The sequence below is a fragment of the Peromyscus leucopus genome, chromosome 4, assembly GCF_004664715.2.
Source record: "Peromyscus leucopus breed LL Stock chromosome 4, UCI_PerLeu_2.1, whole genome shotgun sequence".
In the NCBI taxonomy this organism is placed as follows: domain Eukaryota; kingdom Metazoa; phylum Chordata; class Mammalia; order Rodentia; family Cricetidae; genus Peromyscus; species Peromyscus leucopus.
The window spans coordinates 126,797,567-126,817,481 of NC_051066.1; the positions used below are offsets into that span (position 1 = coordinate 126,797,567).

General features: G+C 51.1%; 2 protein-coding genes across 3 annotated transcripts in view; one reads left to right on the top strand and one right to left on the bottom strand.

Annotated features, from left to right (window-relative positions):
- Pygb (glycogen phosphorylase B) overlaps positions 1-7,602 on the top strand; it is a 57,371-nt gene extending 49,769 nt beyond the window's left edge. Inside the window, exons 16-20 of the mRNA XM_028893435.2 lie at positions 51-192; positions 2,544-2,751; positions 3,877-4,011; positions 5,318-5,384; positions 6,045-7,602. Coding sequence (XP_028749268.1) covers positions 51-192; positions 2,544-2,751; positions 3,877-4,011; positions 5,318-5,384; positions 6,045-6,197 — 705 coding nt within the window. The 3' untranslated portion in view covers positions 6,198-7,602. The remainder of the gene's footprint in view (positions 1-50; positions 193-2,543; positions 2,752-3,876; positions 4,012-5,317; positions 5,385-6,044) is intronic.
- A 1,032-nt stretch (positions 7,603-8,634) lies between these two features.
- The window catches only part of Abhd12 (abhydrolase domain containing 12, lysophospholipase), an 81,306-nt gene continuing 70,025 nt past the window's right edge, over positions 8,635-19,915 (bottom strand). For both annotated transcript variants that reach the window (XM_028893436.2, XM_037205283.1), the window contains exons 5-13: positions 19,406-19,436; positions 17,944-17,989; positions 15,517-15,646; positions 14,544-14,581; positions 14,119-14,198; positions 13,112-13,194; positions 11,478-11,556; positions 10,508-10,635; positions 8,635-9,258 (exon numbers count right to left, since the gene is read on the bottom strand). In XM_028893436.2, the coding sequence (XP_028749269.1) occupies positions 9,219-9,258; positions 10,508-10,635; positions 11,478-11,556; positions 13,112-13,194; positions 14,119-14,198; positions 14,544-14,581; positions 15,517-15,646; positions 17,944-17,989; positions 19,406-19,436 (655 nt within the window). In that variant the 3' untranslated portion in view covers positions 8,635-9,218. The remainder of the gene's footprint in view (positions 9,259-10,507; positions 10,636-11,477; positions 11,557-13,111; positions 13,195-14,118; positions 14,199-14,543; positions 14,582-15,516; positions 15,647-17,943; positions 17,990-19,405; positions 19,437-19,915) is intronic.

Genomic DNA, 19,915 nt, shown 5'->3' on the forward strand with positions numbered 1-19,915 from the left:
AGGAGCCAGGAGTGCTACCAAATCCCCTAACCTCACCTTCCTCTTTCCAGGCAGCTCCTGGTTACCACATGGCTAAGATGATCATCAAGCTGGTCACGTCCATTGGAGACGTTGTCAATCATGATCCAGTTGTGGGTGACAGGCTCAAAGTGATCTTCCTGGAGAACTACCGGGTGTCCTTAGCTGAGAAAGGTAGCCCTGAATTCTTTGATTGGCTTCTGCTTGGGGCTGGGTGGGGGGGTTGGCCGTGCTGACCAGGCCTGTTCTCCACCAAGGTCAGCTTCTGTCCTGGACACAAAGGCCCTGCCAGGGGACACTGTGTTTCTTGGGTGTCTGAGAACCTCTGCACGTCACAGGAGGAATTACTGTCATTCTTGCCATCTGGACCTCGTCACACCTGTCTGGATCTCACTGTTCCTTCCTCCTCCTCCCTCAGCTTTGCCTGCATGCTCCTGGGTCTCTCCTGGCAGTAGAATGTGGCTCCCCTGACCTCCCAGAACCTTCTCCCTGTCCTCCTTTCCCTGCTCACTTCCGCCAGCTCCTGCTACCTTCCCTCTTTTTCCCTGCTTCTGAACCCCATCCTCACACGTCTCTTCCCCCCCCATAGTCCTCCTCACTGCCTCTTCCTTCGAGATGCACTGCTCATTTGTGATGTACCAGCACCACTGGCATTCGTTTCTGAGTTTGGTCTGGGGCTGTCCACTTAGGCTGTCACTGGGGACCTCTCCTAAGAGATGAGGATGTTCACTGACCTAGTCTTTCTTGGTAGGAAACATGTTTTTAAGTCAGATGGATGACAAGGAGTCTGAGCCTGGGCTTCCCATTCCCTTTCCACCACTGAGGTCAGATGCCCGCATGTCCAGCTACATAGTGCTGCTTTCGAGACTGTGGCCGTAAGCCCTGGAGCCTGGCCTGCTCACTTCCCTGTGAGCTCAGACTGCTCCACGGTCTGGTCCTTGGTCCAGCTGTCGCTGCCAGGCTATTGTTGCTCCCACCTCTGTTGGGTGCACTTGATGCTTGACGTCCCTTGGTGGGTTCAAGGAACTGGACTTCACCCAGGTGGTGGCTGGGAACCCTGGTAGGACTTACTACTAAAGCATCTTGTGCCCTTTCTGCCTGCAACTCTGTTCACCTTTATTTTTGAGACCATTTGGCTCCACCTCATCTACAGAATTGGCCACAGGACACCAGTCTGAGTTTCAGGCAGGGTCTGCCCCCACTTTCTCTCTGGCTCCTTGGACTTGTTAGGAAGCATACAGCTGCCATCAGCTGGACTGTGCAGTCTAGGGGCTATAGATGCCTGACCCTGGGCCTTTCATCCCTTGAGGTTCTGGTGTCTGCTGAATTGAGTTCTGGCTTTAGCTGTAGATGCTGAGATGAGGTGTCCAGCCAGGTTAGGACCTGGGGCAGTGACCCATCCCCAAGGATATCACTTCTGTTTTTTTTTTTTTTTCTTTTGGTTTTTTGAGACAGGGTTTCTCTGTGTAGCTTTGTACCTTTCCTGGATCTTGCTCTGTAGACCAGGCTGGCCTCGAACTCACAGAGATTCACCTGCCTCTGCCTCCCGAGTGCTGGGATTACAGGCGTGCGCCACCACCCGGCTGGATATCACTTCTTGCCTGCTACGTCATAAATACAAGAAGCCTGGCAGAGGTTGTGGTATTTGGCTGTCTGCATGTGCCCCTGTGCACATGAATGACTTCCCACGCTGTGAACCTCAAGCTTGAACTCAGCCTTCCCCATCTTCTGGCTCTGCAGGGTCTAAGTCCTTCTCAGGCTAATCAGGAGTGTGTTATAACTGAATAAGACACCAGTGTCAAGAGGAGGAAGTATCTGCAACGTTGGTAAACCAGGACCCAGTCCTTCCGCTGAACTTGATTGATTGGCATGGTTCCTAGAAAATTCCAGAACTGGCTGTCAAGATGGCTCAGCAGTTAAAAGCACTGCCTGATCTTCCAAAGGATCTATGTTTGGTTCCCAGCACCCACATGGTGGCTCACAACCATCTGTAACTCTAATTCAGGGGGATCCAAAGCCCTCTTCAGGCTTCTGTGGGCACCAGGCATGCATGAAGTACATAAACATGTATAGGAAAAGCATACATACACATTTTTAGAAATTAAAAGTAAGAACCGGGCAGTAGCGGCACATGCCTTTAATCCCAGCACCCGGGAAGCAGAGACAGGTGGATCTCTGTGAATTTGAGGGCAGCCTGGTCTACAGAGTGAATTCTAGGACAGCTGAATCTACACAAAGAAACCCTGATCTTGAAAAACCAAAAAATAAAAGGAAAATTCCAGAACAAAAATCCCATGCCACTGTGAGGATTCTCCTCAAGGGTCTCCATCTTAGACCCTCCGCCTTAGCTGACCTGGTTCAGAGGAGTCTCGAAAATTCAGGTGGCTGCTTTGAGGTCAGTCTCCTCCTTTGGCAGCGGGCTCAATGGCTTCAGGACTATGATTCCCATCCAGGGATCAGCCTCCACAGAGCCAAGCTGCCTCCTGGGCTGAGCTGCCATCCTGTCTGTCTGTCCCTCCCTGCAGTGATTCCAGCCGCTGACCTGTCACAGCAGATCTCCACCGCGGGCACCGAAGCCTCAGGCACTGGCAACATGAAGTTCATGCTCAATGGGGCTCTGACCATCGGCACCATGGACGGTGCCAACGTGGAGATGGCTGAGGAGGCCGGGGAGGAGAACCTCTTCATCTTCGGTATGCGAGTGGAGGATGTTGAGGCCTTGGACCAGAAAGGGTATGTATCCCCTTCCTGTTGGGGTGTGTGGCAGCTCTGGGGAGGGGCTGTGAGAGGTGGTCTGTAGGAAGCTGAAGCAGGGCAAGGGTCAGGGACTGAGTGCTCACTGAGTCCATTCATAAGCACAAAACATGAGGTCTCAAGGAGGCCGCTGGGGTAGGAAGCTGGCTGCCCCTTCATGTCCCCATGACAAGCACCCTCCCGTCAGCCGAAGCCCTGGCTACAGGTCTCCTAGAGGGAGGGACATCCCACTCAGGGCACAGTCCACAGACCTTTCCATTTTGAAATGGAATGCAGAGAATCTCAAACAGTACAGAGAGCATCTGTCTCCCACTCTTGCAGCTTGCCACTGTTTACATCTTCCTGAGGGTGGTGCAGCTCCCAGTGACACACTGTCACTAAAGGCCATGCTGCATTGCCCTTTCTTGCCCTTGGTGGCTGTGGTCATCATGTATCCCCATTTCCGATCTGAAAACAGCTGCTTTACCTGACCTTGGCGTTGATGAGGAATCCTGGCCTCCACATTTAAAAGGCAGTGTAGTCTAATTGCTTTTCAAAGCTCCTGGGGAGTCACTGAGGTCAAGCTGTCCTGTCACCCCAAGAGCTCATGTGTTTGGATAGGGTGTCTCAGTTTCTCTCCCAGCAATTCATGTGTCCTCTCAGCTCTGCATGTCCCTCACTGTCCTCTCAGGCTTCTTGGTGAGTCAGTCACAGCTAGCTTTATGTCATCTTGTCTGGCTTTATTCCTTCGTTCTATGGTCCAACCAGTGACCCTCTCAGGAATCCTGTCTCTCAGAGTATCCTTTGGTTGTTTCAGAACCCTGGCCAGGATTTTTTGGAGTGGTAAGCTTGTGCTGGGCTCTGTATTCTCTACCAGAAAGATAAAGGGAGCCTTGTGTGTGATACACGTGTCCTGGTAACATTTCTCCGAACAGTGAAGAGAGCCGGGATTGAATTTATCTAACCAGCTGCCTCTCAATCGAACCACATGGAGTCAGTGGCTGATGCCCTCAGCCACCAGGGAGGGTTGCCACAGGGTAGAGTCTGAGTCAAGCATAAATTGGTCCCACCAACTGTCTTTGCTTGCCTGGGGTGCCTAGTGCTAAGTGAGTTCATCTCCCCTAGGTACAATGCCAGAGAATTCTATGAGCGCCTGCCTGAGCTGAGACAGGCTATGGACCAGATCAGCAGCGGCTTCTTTTCTCCCAAAGATCCAGACTGCTTCAAGGATGTGGTCAACATGCTGATGTACCATGACAGGTAGGACACAAATCCTATCACTTTGTCTTTCCATGTTGGCCACCCACTCCCCACCGTTGAGATAGTTGGATTCGTCTGGTGCACTAAAAACTCCATGTTGTGAGGAGTGTAAAGCCTGCCTGTGTTTTTATGATCTCCCCTCTCCACCTCCGCTCAGGAGACCTTACCCCAGCCAGTCACAGCCAAACCAGGGCCAGTCTGCAGTGGTCTCCAGTGGTGCCTCGGGACCCTGGGTCATGGGTGGCAGCCAGCAGCACCACCCTGTCCGGAAGAGGAGCTGTGTCCTTGGGCTGTTGCAGAGGGTGCTCAGGGGTGCAGGCAGGACAGCCTAGAGTTTGCAGAGTGGTGGCAGGGAGGGTACGGGTCCATGGCAAGTGTTAGCCTACATGGACATTCCCTGGTTATAATGGAATCAACTTGCTGCATCGCAAGCTTAGACTGTACTCAGTGTTTTGTTGAGATATGCCATCATTTACACCTGGTATGGGCACAGCCACCCTAGTTATAAGTCTGCAAAGACATTGGTGCCTCAGGGTAGTGCTTTCCCTGCTGGTAGAAGTTGAGTCCAGTATTAACTTTTCTATCTTCAGTTGCCTCTGGTTAACTTGTCTTTGTTCTATGAAGACTGTACCATGCATTGGCCTCAGTCAGACTAGATCATGGCTCCACCCATGTGTCCAGCCTGGAGTAGGACCCAGTTGGGGCCTGTGATGAAGGAGGGACTTTTTTTTTTTTTGGTTTTTCGAGACAGGGTTTCTCTGTGTAGCTTTGCGCCTTTCCTGGAACTCGTTTTGGAGACCAGGCTGGCCTCGAACTCACAGAGATCCGCCTGCCTCTGCCTCCCGAGTGCTGGGATTAAAGGCGTGAGCCACCACCGCCCGGCAGGAGGGACTTTTTAAACAGTGAATCATACCTCTAATTTGAGAGTCAAATACAATGCACTGTGGACCTGCTGCTCTGGGTCTGCAGTTGTCTCTAGGCATGTGCATTCCGAACACCTGTTTTGGAAATGACAATTTCCCTAAAAGAAATGTTGGGTTGAAACCAGACTTCCTAAAAAGTGCCCCCAAAACATAAGGACTCCCAGAGAAGCCTGTGGCCATGTGGACCTGGTGCATCCAAAAGCAGGGTAGTCTCCACCCTGGACCCCCCCCAACAGAGCTGGGAGGATATGAAAGGACATGGCCTGGGCCATTGCTGATCTGGCTGGGAGACAGTCCTCTGGGAAATATCACAGGATGTTCCAGGCAGGGCTCCTCACCCACTGTACCTGCTGCCCTGACCCAGCCTCCTGTTACTATTTCAGGTTCAAGGTGTTTGCAGACTATGAAGCCTACATACAGTGCCAGGCCCAGGTGGATCATCTCTACCAGGTAAGGTTTGTGGGCCATTAGGATGGGTAGGATGTGGCTGGATGGGTCTGTGTGGACCTGCTGTTGGGTTGGACCATTTCTCAATCAGACCAGAGGGGTGGGGTGGTTTGTTATCAGTATATCCAGCTTGCCTCTAGGTCAGCTGCCCTGTCATTAGGTGTCATGGGGGAAACCCTCTCCTGATAGCCGAGACTAGAATGAGGGACCTGAAAACAGCATCCAGAGGGGCTGGCCCACAGGAGTCAAGCCCTTCCTAGAAGGCCCTTTCCACTGAAGTCTGGGGTCCGTTCTGAAGCTCAGAGGAAGTTGTAATGGGGCTGAAGTCTTAGAGGAGTGTTGGGTCATTTTTGGACATTCGTCTGCCTGTGGAAGTGGTTGACCTGGTTGCGTTCCTTGCTTAATGTTGTGGGCCATGCCTAGGAGCCTTTTGAGGACAGGACAGTGACCCCGTCTTAAGCTCCTGGTCCCTTATGTCTAATGTCACTCTTCTGGCCAGTGAGGGCCCCTTTTCTCTGAGCACATGGTGGCAGTCTCAGCTGTCACCAGGCTGTCCCAAGGCTTAGAGCTAATCTGTTAATAGTCCTCATGTTCCAGAAGCTTGGGCTCTCCTAGGACCCCTTAGCTCTGCCGAAAGTTAATCGTCTCTTCTTTCTCTGACAGAATTCCAAGGAGTGGACCAAGAAGGTGATCAGGAATATTGCCTGCTCTGGCAAGTTCTCCAGCGACAGGACCATCACTGAGTACGCACGGGAGATCTGGGGCGTAGAGCCCTCCGACCTGCAGATCCCACCCCCCAACCTCCCCAAGGATTAATGACCCCACCCAGTGAGACCAGCGGCTTGTTTGGCTGACTCCGTGCCCATGCCAGTCTTCGGGCACTGCAAGCAGCCGCTGGTCCCAGCCATCCGATGTGCTGTGTTTCCAGGAGGGGCCTTGGGGATGGTTCTGAGGACCCGGATAAAGGAGTGTATGGCATCCTCCTAGTTTCTTACAAAAGAACTCTGGCAGAGTTCACAGCACAGATGGGCAGAGATGGTCCCCACAGAGGATGAGCAGGGAGGAAGTGGAGCTGAGCCCCTGAAACCCTGCACATAGTGGAGTGAGCTTAAGTCCTTAGTTCTGATCCTTTCGATGTGGAGTCTGCGTAGGGATCTGTGATGAAGCCTGTATCTCTGTGTTTTACCAGTAGCTGGCTCACTAGCTGTAAGGTAGGGTCAAGACCAGTATGTGGCCTCCTTGGCCCTGCTGGGTAGAATCATTTCTTCAGGCTTCATGCTCACAGCTTTCTGCCCTCTGCCCTTGGCTATACTGGGGATATGGCTTGTTGATCCATGTAGGCCACGCCTCTGTAGCCATCTATGGAACCATGTGGATGTCATGTCGAACCCAGGTCTTCCGGAGAGCAGCACTAAAGAGGGACCCATGTCCCATATCTGAGGCCTTGGTTAAGGAGAGGCAATTCTACAGTTAGCTTGGTGTTTCGCTTTTTCAACAGGAAATAACACTTCATGAGGAACTGAAACTAGCTAAAGCCTTTCCTTTTTTTTTTTTAGCAAGTAAACATTGTACTAGGTCAGTTTGGTGTCAGGTATTGGCTACTTTGGGGATAGTCTGCCTGGCTGAAGAGTCAGCTGCTTGTCCTGAGGCCCCCTAACATTCTGTCCATGTCCTGAGGTGCATTTCCTGTTGATTGCACAAAGACCAGGTACCATTCTGCCTCCATTTCCAGCAGCCAAGTCTGGACAAAGGACCCATGGGCCCAAAGCAGCCCAGTTTCCACTCTGCTACGGCAGCCTAGTGAGGAAGAGGTTGAGCACCCCCACCCCGACTGTAGGAGCCATGCTCCTCCCTGAGGGCAGAACCTGCGTTAAGTCTGCCCAAAGGAGAGTGGCTTGTCAGAGAAGCTACGTGGGTCTCTCCTTCCAGAGCTTCTGCCACCTTGCATTGCTGTATCTGGCTGGGGGTGGGCAGGGGGCCCCTTCACTTCCCTCACGCCAGCAGCATTGGCTGGGAAGTGTCTGCTTTCAGTACTCAATTCGCCGGAGCCACTGTGGTAGCTTGTGGGGTGGACAGGTTCTAGGGCTGGTCATCTGCTGCCCTGTGTGGTGGCCTTATGCATGAGGTCTCTGAAGCCATGATACATGACCATCACTCTACTACTTGCTGTTACCTCCTTGTGTGAGAAATGGATTAAACGTCTATGCCCATGGCTGGCCAATGTGGTATCTGTGTTTCTATCACAACATAGAGCGTCAGGTAACTCCCAGGGGAGGCTGGAGGATGTAAGCCTGGGGGAGGCACCACACAGAACAGGCCATAGTTGTCCTTCTGCGATGAAGCCCAGGTTGCTGGCATAGACCACTTACACAGTGAAGCCATGGGCTCCCTGATGGCCATGCCCTGGTGACAGTGAACTGTAGATGGGTAACACAAGATGGGCACACCTAGTTACGGGACAAGAGAAGGAAGCTAGGTGTTCTTGTCGCAGGCTGGCTTTAGTAAGGCTACATCCCTGATCCTAGAGTGATGTAGGGAAGGTTTGTTTCCCATGTCCTGAACATCACTGAGAGAGCTCTATGGTGCTTTGGCAAAGGGTGAGTATAAAGTTCCAGTCCTGGGTCCTCCAGCTAAGCTCACCCCTAGTGCTAGGCCTCTGACCTTGGAGAACAGAGATGTAAAGTTGTACAGTTTGAGGACCTGGGAGAAAGTCCACCATCAGGTTAAGGCTGGGTCCTCCGAGCACTTGCACCCAGAGGATCTTGCATCTAGAGGATGCAGATGTGGGGGAGAAAGTCCACCATCAGGTTAAGGCTGGGTCCTCAGTGCACTTGCACCCAGAGGATCTTGCATCTAGAAGATGCAGATGGTGCAGATACTTACACTCAGCTGCATGTACAGGACCAGAGCTGCTCCCCATGCCCGTTCTTGCCAAGCTTGGACACTTCTCAGACTGGCTTGCTCTGTAAAGACTGAGATTGAGACAGCCTTGATCTTGATTTCACATGGTGAGATGTGTCTGGCACATTGCCCAGTCCAGGTATGGCGCTCATGTCCCTGCAAGAGCAGTGCCTGTGTGCCAGCAGTGCCGGTGCTCATAGTGTGGTGCAGCCTCTGGCTAGGCCTGCCTTTCAGGAGAGAGATGGAAAAGGTGCCTGTGAGTTGGGAGCAGCCTTTGTGCTTCCTGTGGGGATGCGCCTCGGACAGAGGAGGAGGCAACGATGACTCCTGCTTTGCAGAGAAGAACGACAAATAGACCACCACCAAGATTTTATTCTTAAATAAATGCTCAGTCTACAGCCAGGTTAGATGACAGACAGGTGGGCAGAATGGAAGGAAGGCAGATCCAGGTGCCCCTTACTGTGGGTGAGCAGATGCCATGAGAGGCAGGGTCAGCTAAGGAAGGCAAGCAGGTACGCGCGCGAGCTGAAGGGGACAAACCGGGCCACCCAGAGTCCATTCCGTGGACTCCAGGAAGGGCAGGAAGAACCGTTTCCCCATCTTTTAAGCGGTGGTGCCAGAGATCCTGGAGTGGTCCTTGGCCCCTCCCAGATTCCCTATATCCAGCGCAAGGCATATAGGGTCCACCTGTTGTCAGTAAACTGTTCCAAAAAGAGCTCAGGTAGGGTGGCCACCAAGGGGCCGCCTGCCTGCCATCACGTTTTCCTCACAGATCCATGTCTGCGGAGCCTCTGCCCGCTGTGTCTGAGTCCTCTTTCTAGGTGCACACTGGGCTCCTGAGCAGCGCGGGTGGTGGCACCCCGGGCTCCTGGTGCCAGACGCTGGCTGGGGAAGAAGGGAAGGAGGGTGGGTCTGCATGCTCCTTCACGGCCAGGCTCAGTGCTGGCGCTCCGCTTCCGACTTCCCTAGGAATTCCCTAGACCAGAAAAGGACAAGCGCGTGAACCGAACTGTGCGTGGACCCGAGACCCCACTCCCCACAATCCTCAAGTGGCTGTTTTAGGTGGTGGAGGTGGCAAAGAACGGGGGGAGCAGGCTGCCTGACAAGAGCGGGCCCCCGGCGAGCAGACGGGGCACTGCAGCTCAGCTCCCAGGTCAAATCCCAGTGCGGAGAAGCAGAGACAAAGTTAGGTTTGGGGCTCCATAGTCAGTTGAAATTGTCTGCCATATTCCCTTTTATTGTGAGGGGGAAAGATGTCAGTCCCAAATGGCAAGGAATCCTAATGTACCATTGCCCCTGGATTCTCAAAGGAGCCAGAATGTAGACTACAATTTGACCCAGGATATTGCTCTCTGGGAGACAATGTATGGAACCAGTTTTAGTCACAGGTTGGAAGTGACTGGCCTCTAACCCACTTCTCCAGCTTACCAGCACAAACAGCAGAACTGTCACACTCAGCAGCAACAGTGCTCTCCACGGGCCCAGTGCCCTGGGTCATGTGCTACACAGCAGCCCAAGTATGGACCCTCTCCTTGGTGTGCGGGGAGGGTTACGCTTGTGATCAGGGCTGCTGTGAGTGGTGGTGGGTGGAACCTGGGTCTCTAGGTGATGATATGGGGAAATCTTCACAGAAGCATGGAGGATAGGCATGCATGAGAGGCAGGGCCCGTCATTTGAAACGCTGCTCCTTCTTACTCCACATTCATACTTGGGCTCTGGGCCCAGGCCAGATGGGGCCTTTGGCTTTCTGGGCTGCAGCTTACATTCTGTCCAAGAATATGATTAGTGTGCAGCAGCCAGAAACACGTCCTCCTTTCAGGAAGCTGTGTCTGAGCACTCCTGTACATTTCTGTGTTCCAGGAGTGGTACATATGCACAGGGAAAGGCTTTAGGATGTTCACACACTCCTGTACACACACGGCGGTCTGTGAGTGAGGATGGTGCATGTGTACACTGTGTTAGGTACTCCCCCACACATGTTGACGTGGGTCTGTACAATGTGTACAAGGAGACATAGGCCCCATCTAATGAGAATTATCCAGAAGGAAGTGAAACAAACTTGGTAACTCCTCTGTGATGTCAGTGGGAGGCTCCTGAATCACCGTGGCTTTGTGGCATGCCACTGAGCGCCTCAAATGGCTTCAGTGGCGGCCACTTGCTGCACAGCTAGTTGTGGAGGCGTCACTGTCCAGGAGAGGCGCGTGGGTTAGGAGAGAATGTCTCACCTCAGTATCCGTGGGAGCTCAGGGCTCTTGTAGATGTACTTATGTCTGTAGCCAAGGTCTGAGTGAAAGGGGACAAACTGAACTTTGAAGTCTCGGAAGCTTCGAGATGGTGCAGCAATGTTATACAGCTGGGGAGAGGGAGGGATGAATCAGCCCGGAGCCCAGCACAAGTGCCCACGGACACTGCTTTTGTCATTACAGCCTGCAACAGCCAGGGTCCAAGGAGCCTGAGTCCGGGCTAACGGGCCAAACACTAGGCACGGCTACTCCTTAAGTCCACCATTTAAGGCCCCCTTTTTGCCCTTACACCTCCAGAGTGCTCCTCCTCTGAGGACCGGCTAAGTGGAGGCGGCTTCAATGGCAGAGGCAATGTAATCCCACCTCAGCTCCATGCACCAGAGGTGCATTGCTGGGCACTTCGCACTCTCAGAATGGCTTTATTGGCTGTGTACTTTATGAAGCCTGCTCAAAGGGAGTCCCAGGCCAAGTCCTAGGCTGGTGAGGCACTGCGTGCACACCTCTAGGCTCACCTGCTCCTTGCCAAGGACCCACGTGGTATTCTTTATTCCACTTTTCTTCCCCTCCACAAATCTAATCTAGCTTCCCAGCAGCAAAGTCAAAGCAGATTTAGTAGAAACAAGTGCAATGTCCTTGCCGTTTATCCCCACAGGCAAGAAGACAGACTGGCTATCTTCACATCAGTTCTGCCAGCTGGGCTGGGTGTTGTCCCCTCGGTCCTCCCATGGCAGCCTGGGTTCTAATGCTTGTTTGTCATAGTTTCTGGTGGATACAACAGCCGTCTGCTCTTGGCCCTGACATCAGACCTCATAGGCTGTCAAGCACCTGGAGAAGATGCAGACTAGTGTGACCCGAACCCACTCCATTACACCCTACCTTGCATGCCCAACCTGATCCATACGTGGGGCCAATGGCACCTACTGCACCAGGGGCAGAGTCACACAGCACCTACCTTTTTGCCAAGATGAAAGGGCACAACTGGGTCATCCTCAGCGTGCAAGATGAGCAGAGGACAGGAGATGTGCTTCACACTGTAGGAGAAAGGGGCTAGGTGGAGACCAAAGAGGGGTCACCTGCACCCTCACCCTGGCAGGGATCTGGGTTTATGGTGTGTTCTGCCTTGATGCTTAACAGTCTAGATGTAATAGGGTTTCTTTTCACTATAGAGCTAAGAAATAACTTGTCAAGGTTTTGGTTTTTTCTGTTTTTTAAATCAGTATGTACACTCAAGAGGCAAAGGCAGGTGGATCTCTCTCTCTCTGTGAGTTCAAGGCCAGCCTAGTCTACAGAGTGAGTTCTAGGCTATGTTCCAAAACTACACAGAGAAATCCTGTCTCAAACAAAACAAAACAAAAACAAACAACAAGAACAAAAAGTCAGTATGTATTCCAGGTGTCATTTCACTCCCCAACATCCTGCCTAGCTTTTTGAACGGGGTTCTGGAGCTTAAACCCAGGTCTTCGTGCTTGCAAGACAAGCAGTCACTGACTAAGCTATCTCCCTGACTGACGTGGACCATCCGATGAGCTGGTTCCTTCAACCTGAGCCTCCTGGAGAAAGTGGCCAGTCCTTGGTACAGAAACTGCCCGTCTGAGCTGAGGAAGGCCCCATCCACATGTGAGGCTGATGTGAAGGTTAGGGTTCATTGGTGCACGGTCCTGCAGCTACACATATGCCATCTATCTTTGTGGGAGAGTTGGAGCCAAAGGTAGCTTCCCAGGTCCACCTGTTTTCTAAAGAAAATTGCTTTATACAGATAACTTTCCTTTAAGATCTACAATGGCAATACTTAATTAAGCAAGGCGTTTTGTAATGGTTTACTGAAATTGTAATCTGGTGCATTTTAAATTTTAGAACAAAAATACTTACTTGAAGGAAAACTACTTTATGTTTAAACCTCTATTTCAGTGTGTTCACTGTTAAATTTAAATACTGCTTTAATGTCTATTCAGGAGTCATAGTTTCAAGACTGAAGAAAAGAATTATATGGACAAAAATGTGCTATTAATCCTTTAAAATTCTTTATTTCTGTGCTAGTGAGAAGACTGGACCTTTTATAATGACTATTGTCATTACCTACTTGTTCAGTGGGTAAAAGCATTCACTGTGCAAGCCTGACAAACTAATTTGATTTCCAGAGTATGTGTTAAAAAAGATCAATGTGATGGCAGGCGTCTAAAATCCCAGCACTCCTGAATTGAGTAAAAAAGGAGACAGAGGCAGGAGAATGGCCCAGAACCTTGCGGGTCAGCTAGCCTAGAGTATGCAGCATGGCAGAAACAGCAAGAGAACCTGCCTAACAAAGTGGACAGAGAAAACGGACTCCTGAGACTCCATACACAAACCGTGGTATACACACACACACACACACACACACACACACACACACACACACACACACACACACGCCCGTCTGCCCTGCCAGTTCATGTTTTTCTCATTTCTAATACAAAGCTCCGCCTGACCTTCCCTTTCAAAAGACACTTTCTTAGAGACAACCATAGCCTCCTGAACCCCACTCTGTCAGGCTCACAGGGCATGCAGGCAACCCCTGTGCCTTCCTACTCACTTGACCACAATACTCACTTTTCGTCATTTGCAAACTTAATCCCACTGCTTGTGATGGGATCCAGGAAGAACCAGTCAAAGCCAGGGAAGTATCGATAAATCTGAACACAAGACGGAAAGCATTTTTCAGAAGGATTAAGATAGCTGTGCAGAGGGAAGGTCAAGAGTTCTGGCTGTTTAGGTCCAGGGAGTTAGGGGAATGTGCAGTTTCCATTCATTCCCAGCTTTGTCTTGGCTTTGATCAGATGGGGCTTCCACACCTCAGGTACAACCAGAATCCTGCTCAGAAACTGAACTCCTCACAGACAGAAGACCACTACCCACCATGGAAATAGGGATCAAAGGCTGGCTTCCTCACAAAATGTCAGAAAAAAAAGCAGTACCAATGACATGAGAGAAAATAAAGGAGTGCTGTGGCCCACAGGTGGTCGCATGAGAGCATGTCAACACAGAGACTCCAGAGCACACACTGGTCAGGAGCGGAAGTGGGAAGGTGGGAGGGCAGGCCAGAAAAAGGAAGGACCCCACCTGAAGAGGGGAGGGTGGGGGCTGACCCACCCGAGAGTCCCCAGCAAGGATCACCTGGGCTTTACTCGGAGACATTGCTGGGAAATCTAACGAAAACAATAATAGGTCCAGCCTATATTCTCCTGTGCACAGAGCCTGGGTTCCAGCCCTCCTCTAGCACCCAAAGTGTAGGTTCCACCCCACGGAAGGAGACGGTCTGCAGCCTCCCACAGCACCAAGTGAACAGTGATGCTGTGAGATCAGGTGTGCAGTGAAGCCACATGGGTACTGGGTTTACAAGAAGGCCACAGGGCCAAGGCCTCCTGGAGTACCAGTGTCCCTGGCTGAAAGCTGTCCCTTTCTGGCAGCTCTATGGGCAGGCCAGTGCCCAGAACTGAGAGTCCTTTAGTAACGCCAAACTATTCTTTACAATAACTGTTTTCATTGTCTGCTTGCTCTTATTTCCATAGCAATTATATCAATAATGAAAATAAGTTTTCATAAAATCATGTACTTGCCACTGAAAATGGATGACTCTTTGCTTCTTCACGGATATTTGTGAATGGAGACTCCAATATAAGGGCATCTGGTGGCGTCTCTAGATAAGCAAACAGAGAGAGCTGATAGTGGGTAAGACGTGATAGAGCTAGTGGGACTGGGTGGCTAGGGAGCTTGGACAGGACAGGGAGCCCAGGGACCCAGTTCTGTGGGCCTCTCACCACCATCAATCCCAGCCCCCAAGAGGCCCCAGATGACTTTTGAGGATCCTAGTGGGAGGGCAGGTTGGGTAAACTGAGCACTCCTGGGGCCCCACCCTTGATGGTCAGCTCGTGCATCACTGTGCTGCCTGCCAGCTAGAACTTGCTTGGCAAGAACATGTAGCAGGGGCTGGACCACTAACATGTACAACAAGGTGCCCAGCCACAGCGCCTGGCTCCCTCACCTCGCTCACAGAGGCGCCGTACCAGATTTGTTGCCACTCTGGGAAGAAAAGAACAGAGTTCAGCTGAATTACGATGCAAATTCTTCTAGATGAGATGGTACTGATCCTGGAAAGTGCCCAGAGAATCCCACCTGAAGTTAACTTGGGGCTCCAGGGTAAGTGGGCGAAACAAAGTGAGTCATCAGTTGACCCTTCTTACAAGGTGTCCTCAGGCATGGGATCTCTCTCCAGGAAGTCTCCCACAGGTTTCCCTGCCCGCTCCCTTCAGCTGGCATTCAGGTGAATGACAAGTGCTATTGTCCTGTGACCTCTGCTGGCTTAGGATAACACCTGGCAGATACTGCAGACAGCCACAGAGATGGCCAGTATCCTTCAATGGGATAGCCTCCATCTCCCCATGAAGGACAGGTAAGCCTGGCCTGCAGGATGCCACCCAAGTGAGGACAAAGGGCTAAGAAAGAGCTGAGCCAGTATGCCTGTAGGGAAAGGTATCAGGAAGGTTGAGGAGCAGGGCTCTTTTAAGAACATCTGGGCCCTTGCTGAGCAGAATCCAGGCGAACCACACATCTTTCTTCTTGATTTGCCCTGCTGAGCTGAACATGACAAGGTGACAAAGGGGCTTCCAAACATCTCTACATAGTGGACTTGGACTCAGTGGTTGGCAAACACACACGAGTCCACACCTGACACAGTAGTCTAGTGCTCCAGTGGCACTCCAAAGGTGCTCGGGGACAGGAGCTCCCTGGAACACTGGCTGTCATCTCCACTGCCCATGTTGGTTCTAAGGCACTTCTGAATTGAGGAATAGTTCGAGAAATTCAGTCTCCTTAGCCCCCCATGGTGCTTCACTCCCTCACCCCCTCCCACAGGGCCAGGAACCAAGACTGTGAGAATGGATGACCTACAAGCTCCGAGGTCTCAGATTAGGCCTGCCTTCACTAAGTCTTCCTCCTGCCCGCCCGAGGGCTCTTACCCAGTGCCCAGTGAATGGCCCCAGATATACACTGGGTTGTCACCACTCCTTGCTTTGATCCAGTCAAAAACGTGGAGTGCGTCATATGTCATGCCACGCTCCGATGGTGTTCCTACTGAGTCACCCCAACCTGAGAAAGAGAAATTGAAAGGCAGCTTGTGAAACTAAAGCAGCCACGAATTAGCTGCCCCGTAAGCCCCTGCAGACACACTTCTGTACCCTCCTTCCCGCTCCAGCTCTGGCGGCAGGGAGACTGGCAGGGGGGCCGGAAGTGAAGCTCTCCTGCTTCTGCTGGCTGACAAACCAGAGGTTCCTGTCGGTCTACATGCACATCAGACTGGTAACTAACAGAACAGAGTCAGCGAAACACACACCAGAACCTCAAACACGTCTTGCTAGTGCCTGCCCACGGGTATAAACATCCTAGTTCTTCCTCCGCTCTATTGACAGGCCAGCCCTGAAACTCAGGAGGGCCAGGCCAGGTGGTGTGCTAAGAGGGCCAGTCTGCCAGGGCCCACGGAAGGAGCAGGTCAGAGAGGAGGAAGTCGTGAAGCTGCAGGGAGGCAGCGAAGCCGGGGAGGCGGGGAGGTTCCCGCCTCAGGCAACTCTGGTTCTCCTGATTCTCCTCATGGGCTCCAGCAAAGATCAAGCACCACTGCCTTTTTAGTGGCTCAGCACTGAGTCACCATCACGTGACCTGAAAACACCACAAGGTCCAGAGATACAATTCTGCTGTGTGAGCAACCCCTCTAATTATAACGTCAGCCTCCCGAGCCCAGGGAAGAAGGACTGAGGAGGGACATGGGTAAAGGCTTGGGATATCCTGTGGGAGTCATGAAGGAGAGACAGTCACAGAGAATAGAAGCCGAGTCAGAGATGGAATGGGGTGGTCCCACACCACACAGACAGGCAGGGACCTGGCCTGGAAAGAAGATGCCGGAGATATCTTGATAGGCTACAGGAAGAGAACACAGAAGGGAGGAGGTGTTCTCTTCATTACCCTAGGGTCTCAGCATGCAGAGGAGGAAGGTTTCCAAAAACCTTCGCAGCATGGAGAAGGACGAAGGCTGGAAAGGGAGCAGGGCTTTCCAGCTCTTCACTTAATTTTTCTGAGCCCAGAACATTCATCCTTTGTTTTGTTTTGTTTTGAGACAGGGTTTCTCTGTGTAGCCCTGGCTATCCTGGAATTCTCTCTGTAGACCAGGCTGGCCTCAAACTCAGAGATTGGCTGAGTGCTGGGATTAAAGGCGTGTGCTACCACCGCCCGGCTCCAAACATTCATCTTGATGTACCTTTCTTTATCGAAAGCCATCACTGAAGTCAGCAGAACAACTCCTGGAGAACCCCACATCTTAAACACAGAACTGGCAAACACGTGACCCTCATGCCAGGGAAGTTAAGCTGCAGAAAGGAGGAAGGCCACTAGTAGGCCAACCTTGAGTTGGGGTGACATTGGATCATCTGGGTAAAGCCCAAGTATTCATAAACATTTTGATAACAGAAAGAGAGGTCAGATGCCAGGGTCCAAACAGCCATGAGCCAAACAGTGTAGTGGCCTCTGCAGCGAGGAAAGGCAAGTGCTAGGCCCTCTCCAGAAGTCAGTGAAGAGCAAAGCCCAGACAATGTAATTCTATCACAGGGGCTAAAGAGTTTAGATTTCTGATCACCATAACTACAAGATAATAAATTTGCTTTGCTTTGTGGTAATTTATTACATCAACCAAAGAAAACTAATGTAAAGCTACTTGCAGGTGGCAGTGGCTTCCAAACCTTCCCAATCCCTTGGCCGAGGACATCTGAATAACTGCCCTCCTCCAGAAGAATCAAACAAGCTAGCTAAGCAGCCTTTTCCCCCTGAGCTCTTCAAGGGACTCTCTGGAAGAATACTCCTTTAAAACAGATGCTCACTGTTGAAAATGAATTTCTGCTGCTCATTAATCAGAACGCTCATAGCACACATCCAACTGGATTCTCAGTCTGCCCAGTGGCGACCCTGACTAATGACAAAAAGAAAGAAGCAAGGCCATCAAGACAGAGGGATCTGTTCTCAGTGGATCTTTTTCCAGTTTTCATCATTTCTCCAAGACTAGCTGTGCTGCTAAGCTAGGGTCTAATGCCCAGCTGCAGGGACAAGCTGAGTCCAACAAGGAGAAAAGAGTCTGCTCTGTATTTAAACTACAGAGGCACTGACAGGAAAGTCAGCACCCAGAAGCTACAGCAGGATACCCACTGCCCTCCCCCCACTCACAGCCCAGCCCTCCAGGTCCAGCATTGTACAAACAAGCTGTCTGCCTCGCTTCCAGGCTCCCTCTCAATTTTTTTTTTTTTCAAGTCTGCCCATCATGTAAAATCGGAAGTGAGGGCATGCCTGGATACATTTGTTTGTTTGCTTTGTTTTTCGAGGGATACATTCAAAAAGACCCTCACCTCTGTAATCGAAGGTGACCACATGGTAACCAAGGGAACTCAGCACCTGTGAAGTGAAAAACATCCATCATCGGCAACATGTCCTGGACTGAGCAGCTTGCTTCCTGCTAAACTCATCCAGAGTTCTGTACTGAGTCTTGCACACAGTGGGAACTTAACAGACTGCTGACATGTAGCTCTTGCCTGGACCTGCTGCGGTAGATTGTTCTAACTTCCTCTGGCTGAGCAACATAGGAAGGATGCCTTTTCTGCTGCTGCTTAGATGGCCAAGTGGTCAGCTCCCACAGCTCCCAGACAGCTCTCAGATACTGTCAGCAGGTCTAATGTAGCATGGTGGACCTCAGAGGTTTCATTTGAGGATCCTTCCTGCAACCTAGAATTTCTCTGATTTTGGTGAATTTCTCTATTATTTTTAAAAATCCCTACAGACTTACTAGCTGTCCTTGTCCATTCTCATTAAGATCATTACTCATGTGCAGTGCCCAATGCACTGGTTAGGGTGTGCCCAGAACAATGAAAGAGACTTCCACGCCACCACTGTCACCTAGAGCCACTTAGTATTCCACCTTCAGGAAGACATGGTACTTTCCTGGGCAGCCTGGTGAATCCTGTCCTCTCCTAGCCTGCACTCAAAGCCTTGTAGGCCTGGACAAGGAGATTCTTCTCTACTACAGAAACATCAAGGGAACTGCTCAGCCACTCACCTTTCCTGCCTTGATCCAGCTTACTCCAGGGAATAATAACTTCCCACTACCCAGAGCAAACTAGGTCCGCATATCTGTGTATACTCTCTTCTGCCCTATTAGATACAGACAACTCTCTAAGGAGAGGAGGGCGGGCATAGGTGGGCCCAGCATGCTGTACCAAGGTTCCAAGACCCAAGATCACGAACAAAACCACAGGGCTGGCAAGATGGTTCAACAGGTAAAGACACTTGCTGCAAAGCCTGATAATCTGAGTTTGATACCCAGGACTCACATGGTACAAGGAAAGAATCAACTCTCACAGTTATCCTCTGATTTGCACTATGGTAAGTGTGTGCGCGCGCGCGCACACACACACACACAAACTACAAAACAGAAAGGGATTCCATATCATGCCCAAGGCATGAACATTTACTTGCAGGGGTTTCTATAAAGCCTGTCTGGAATGTTGCTCAAATCCCATCTGCCTTTATACTCCCTACACCCCAAGGGTGATCCTGCAATAAGGATAGCTCCCAGAGCACTTCTATATTTGAGCAACACACATTAAAAACAATGGCAAATGCCTTTCGTCTCATTAGCAAATACATGTATGCACTGGTTCTGAAGCCCACCCCAGAAACAGCACCATGGAAGAACCATGGGAGAACTAGCCGAGCATCACCTCCCAGAATGTCCATGACTGGTGACTCTTCAGAGTGGCTAGTTCAAGTAACCTGTAGCAAACAGCACTGCTCCCTTGGGCCATCAGCACTCACCTTGTACAGCTCCACACGGTGGTCGCCTCCTCTGCAATCAGGAGAGGGAAGGAAACAGGAAGTGGTGTTAGTACCCCTGCTCAAGGTGAGGTACAGGATGACCCACGAGAGTCTGGGATCCCAGGGCTAGAGAGACAGCTCAGTAGTGAAGAATGCTTACTGCTCTTGCAGAGGACCTGGTTGTTTCCAATACCCACTTTAGGCAGCTTACAACTGTTTGTAACTACAGTTCCAGGGGAGCCGACGCCCTCTGCCATCTGTCATCTGTGAGCACCTGCATGCACATAGTGCACATAAACCCATGCAGGCACACATACATATATTTTTTTAAATTTTAACTCTGGGATCCCAAACCCCATTTCAAAGAGGGACCTATGGTAGACACATGACTCTCTGGATCCCCCTAAGTGGTATCAAACTTCTCTCCAGCATCTTAGGGATACTTCTTAATTATGGTGTGTACTCTAATTTTTCATAGGAATGAACACTTACCGCTCCAGATTCAAGAAA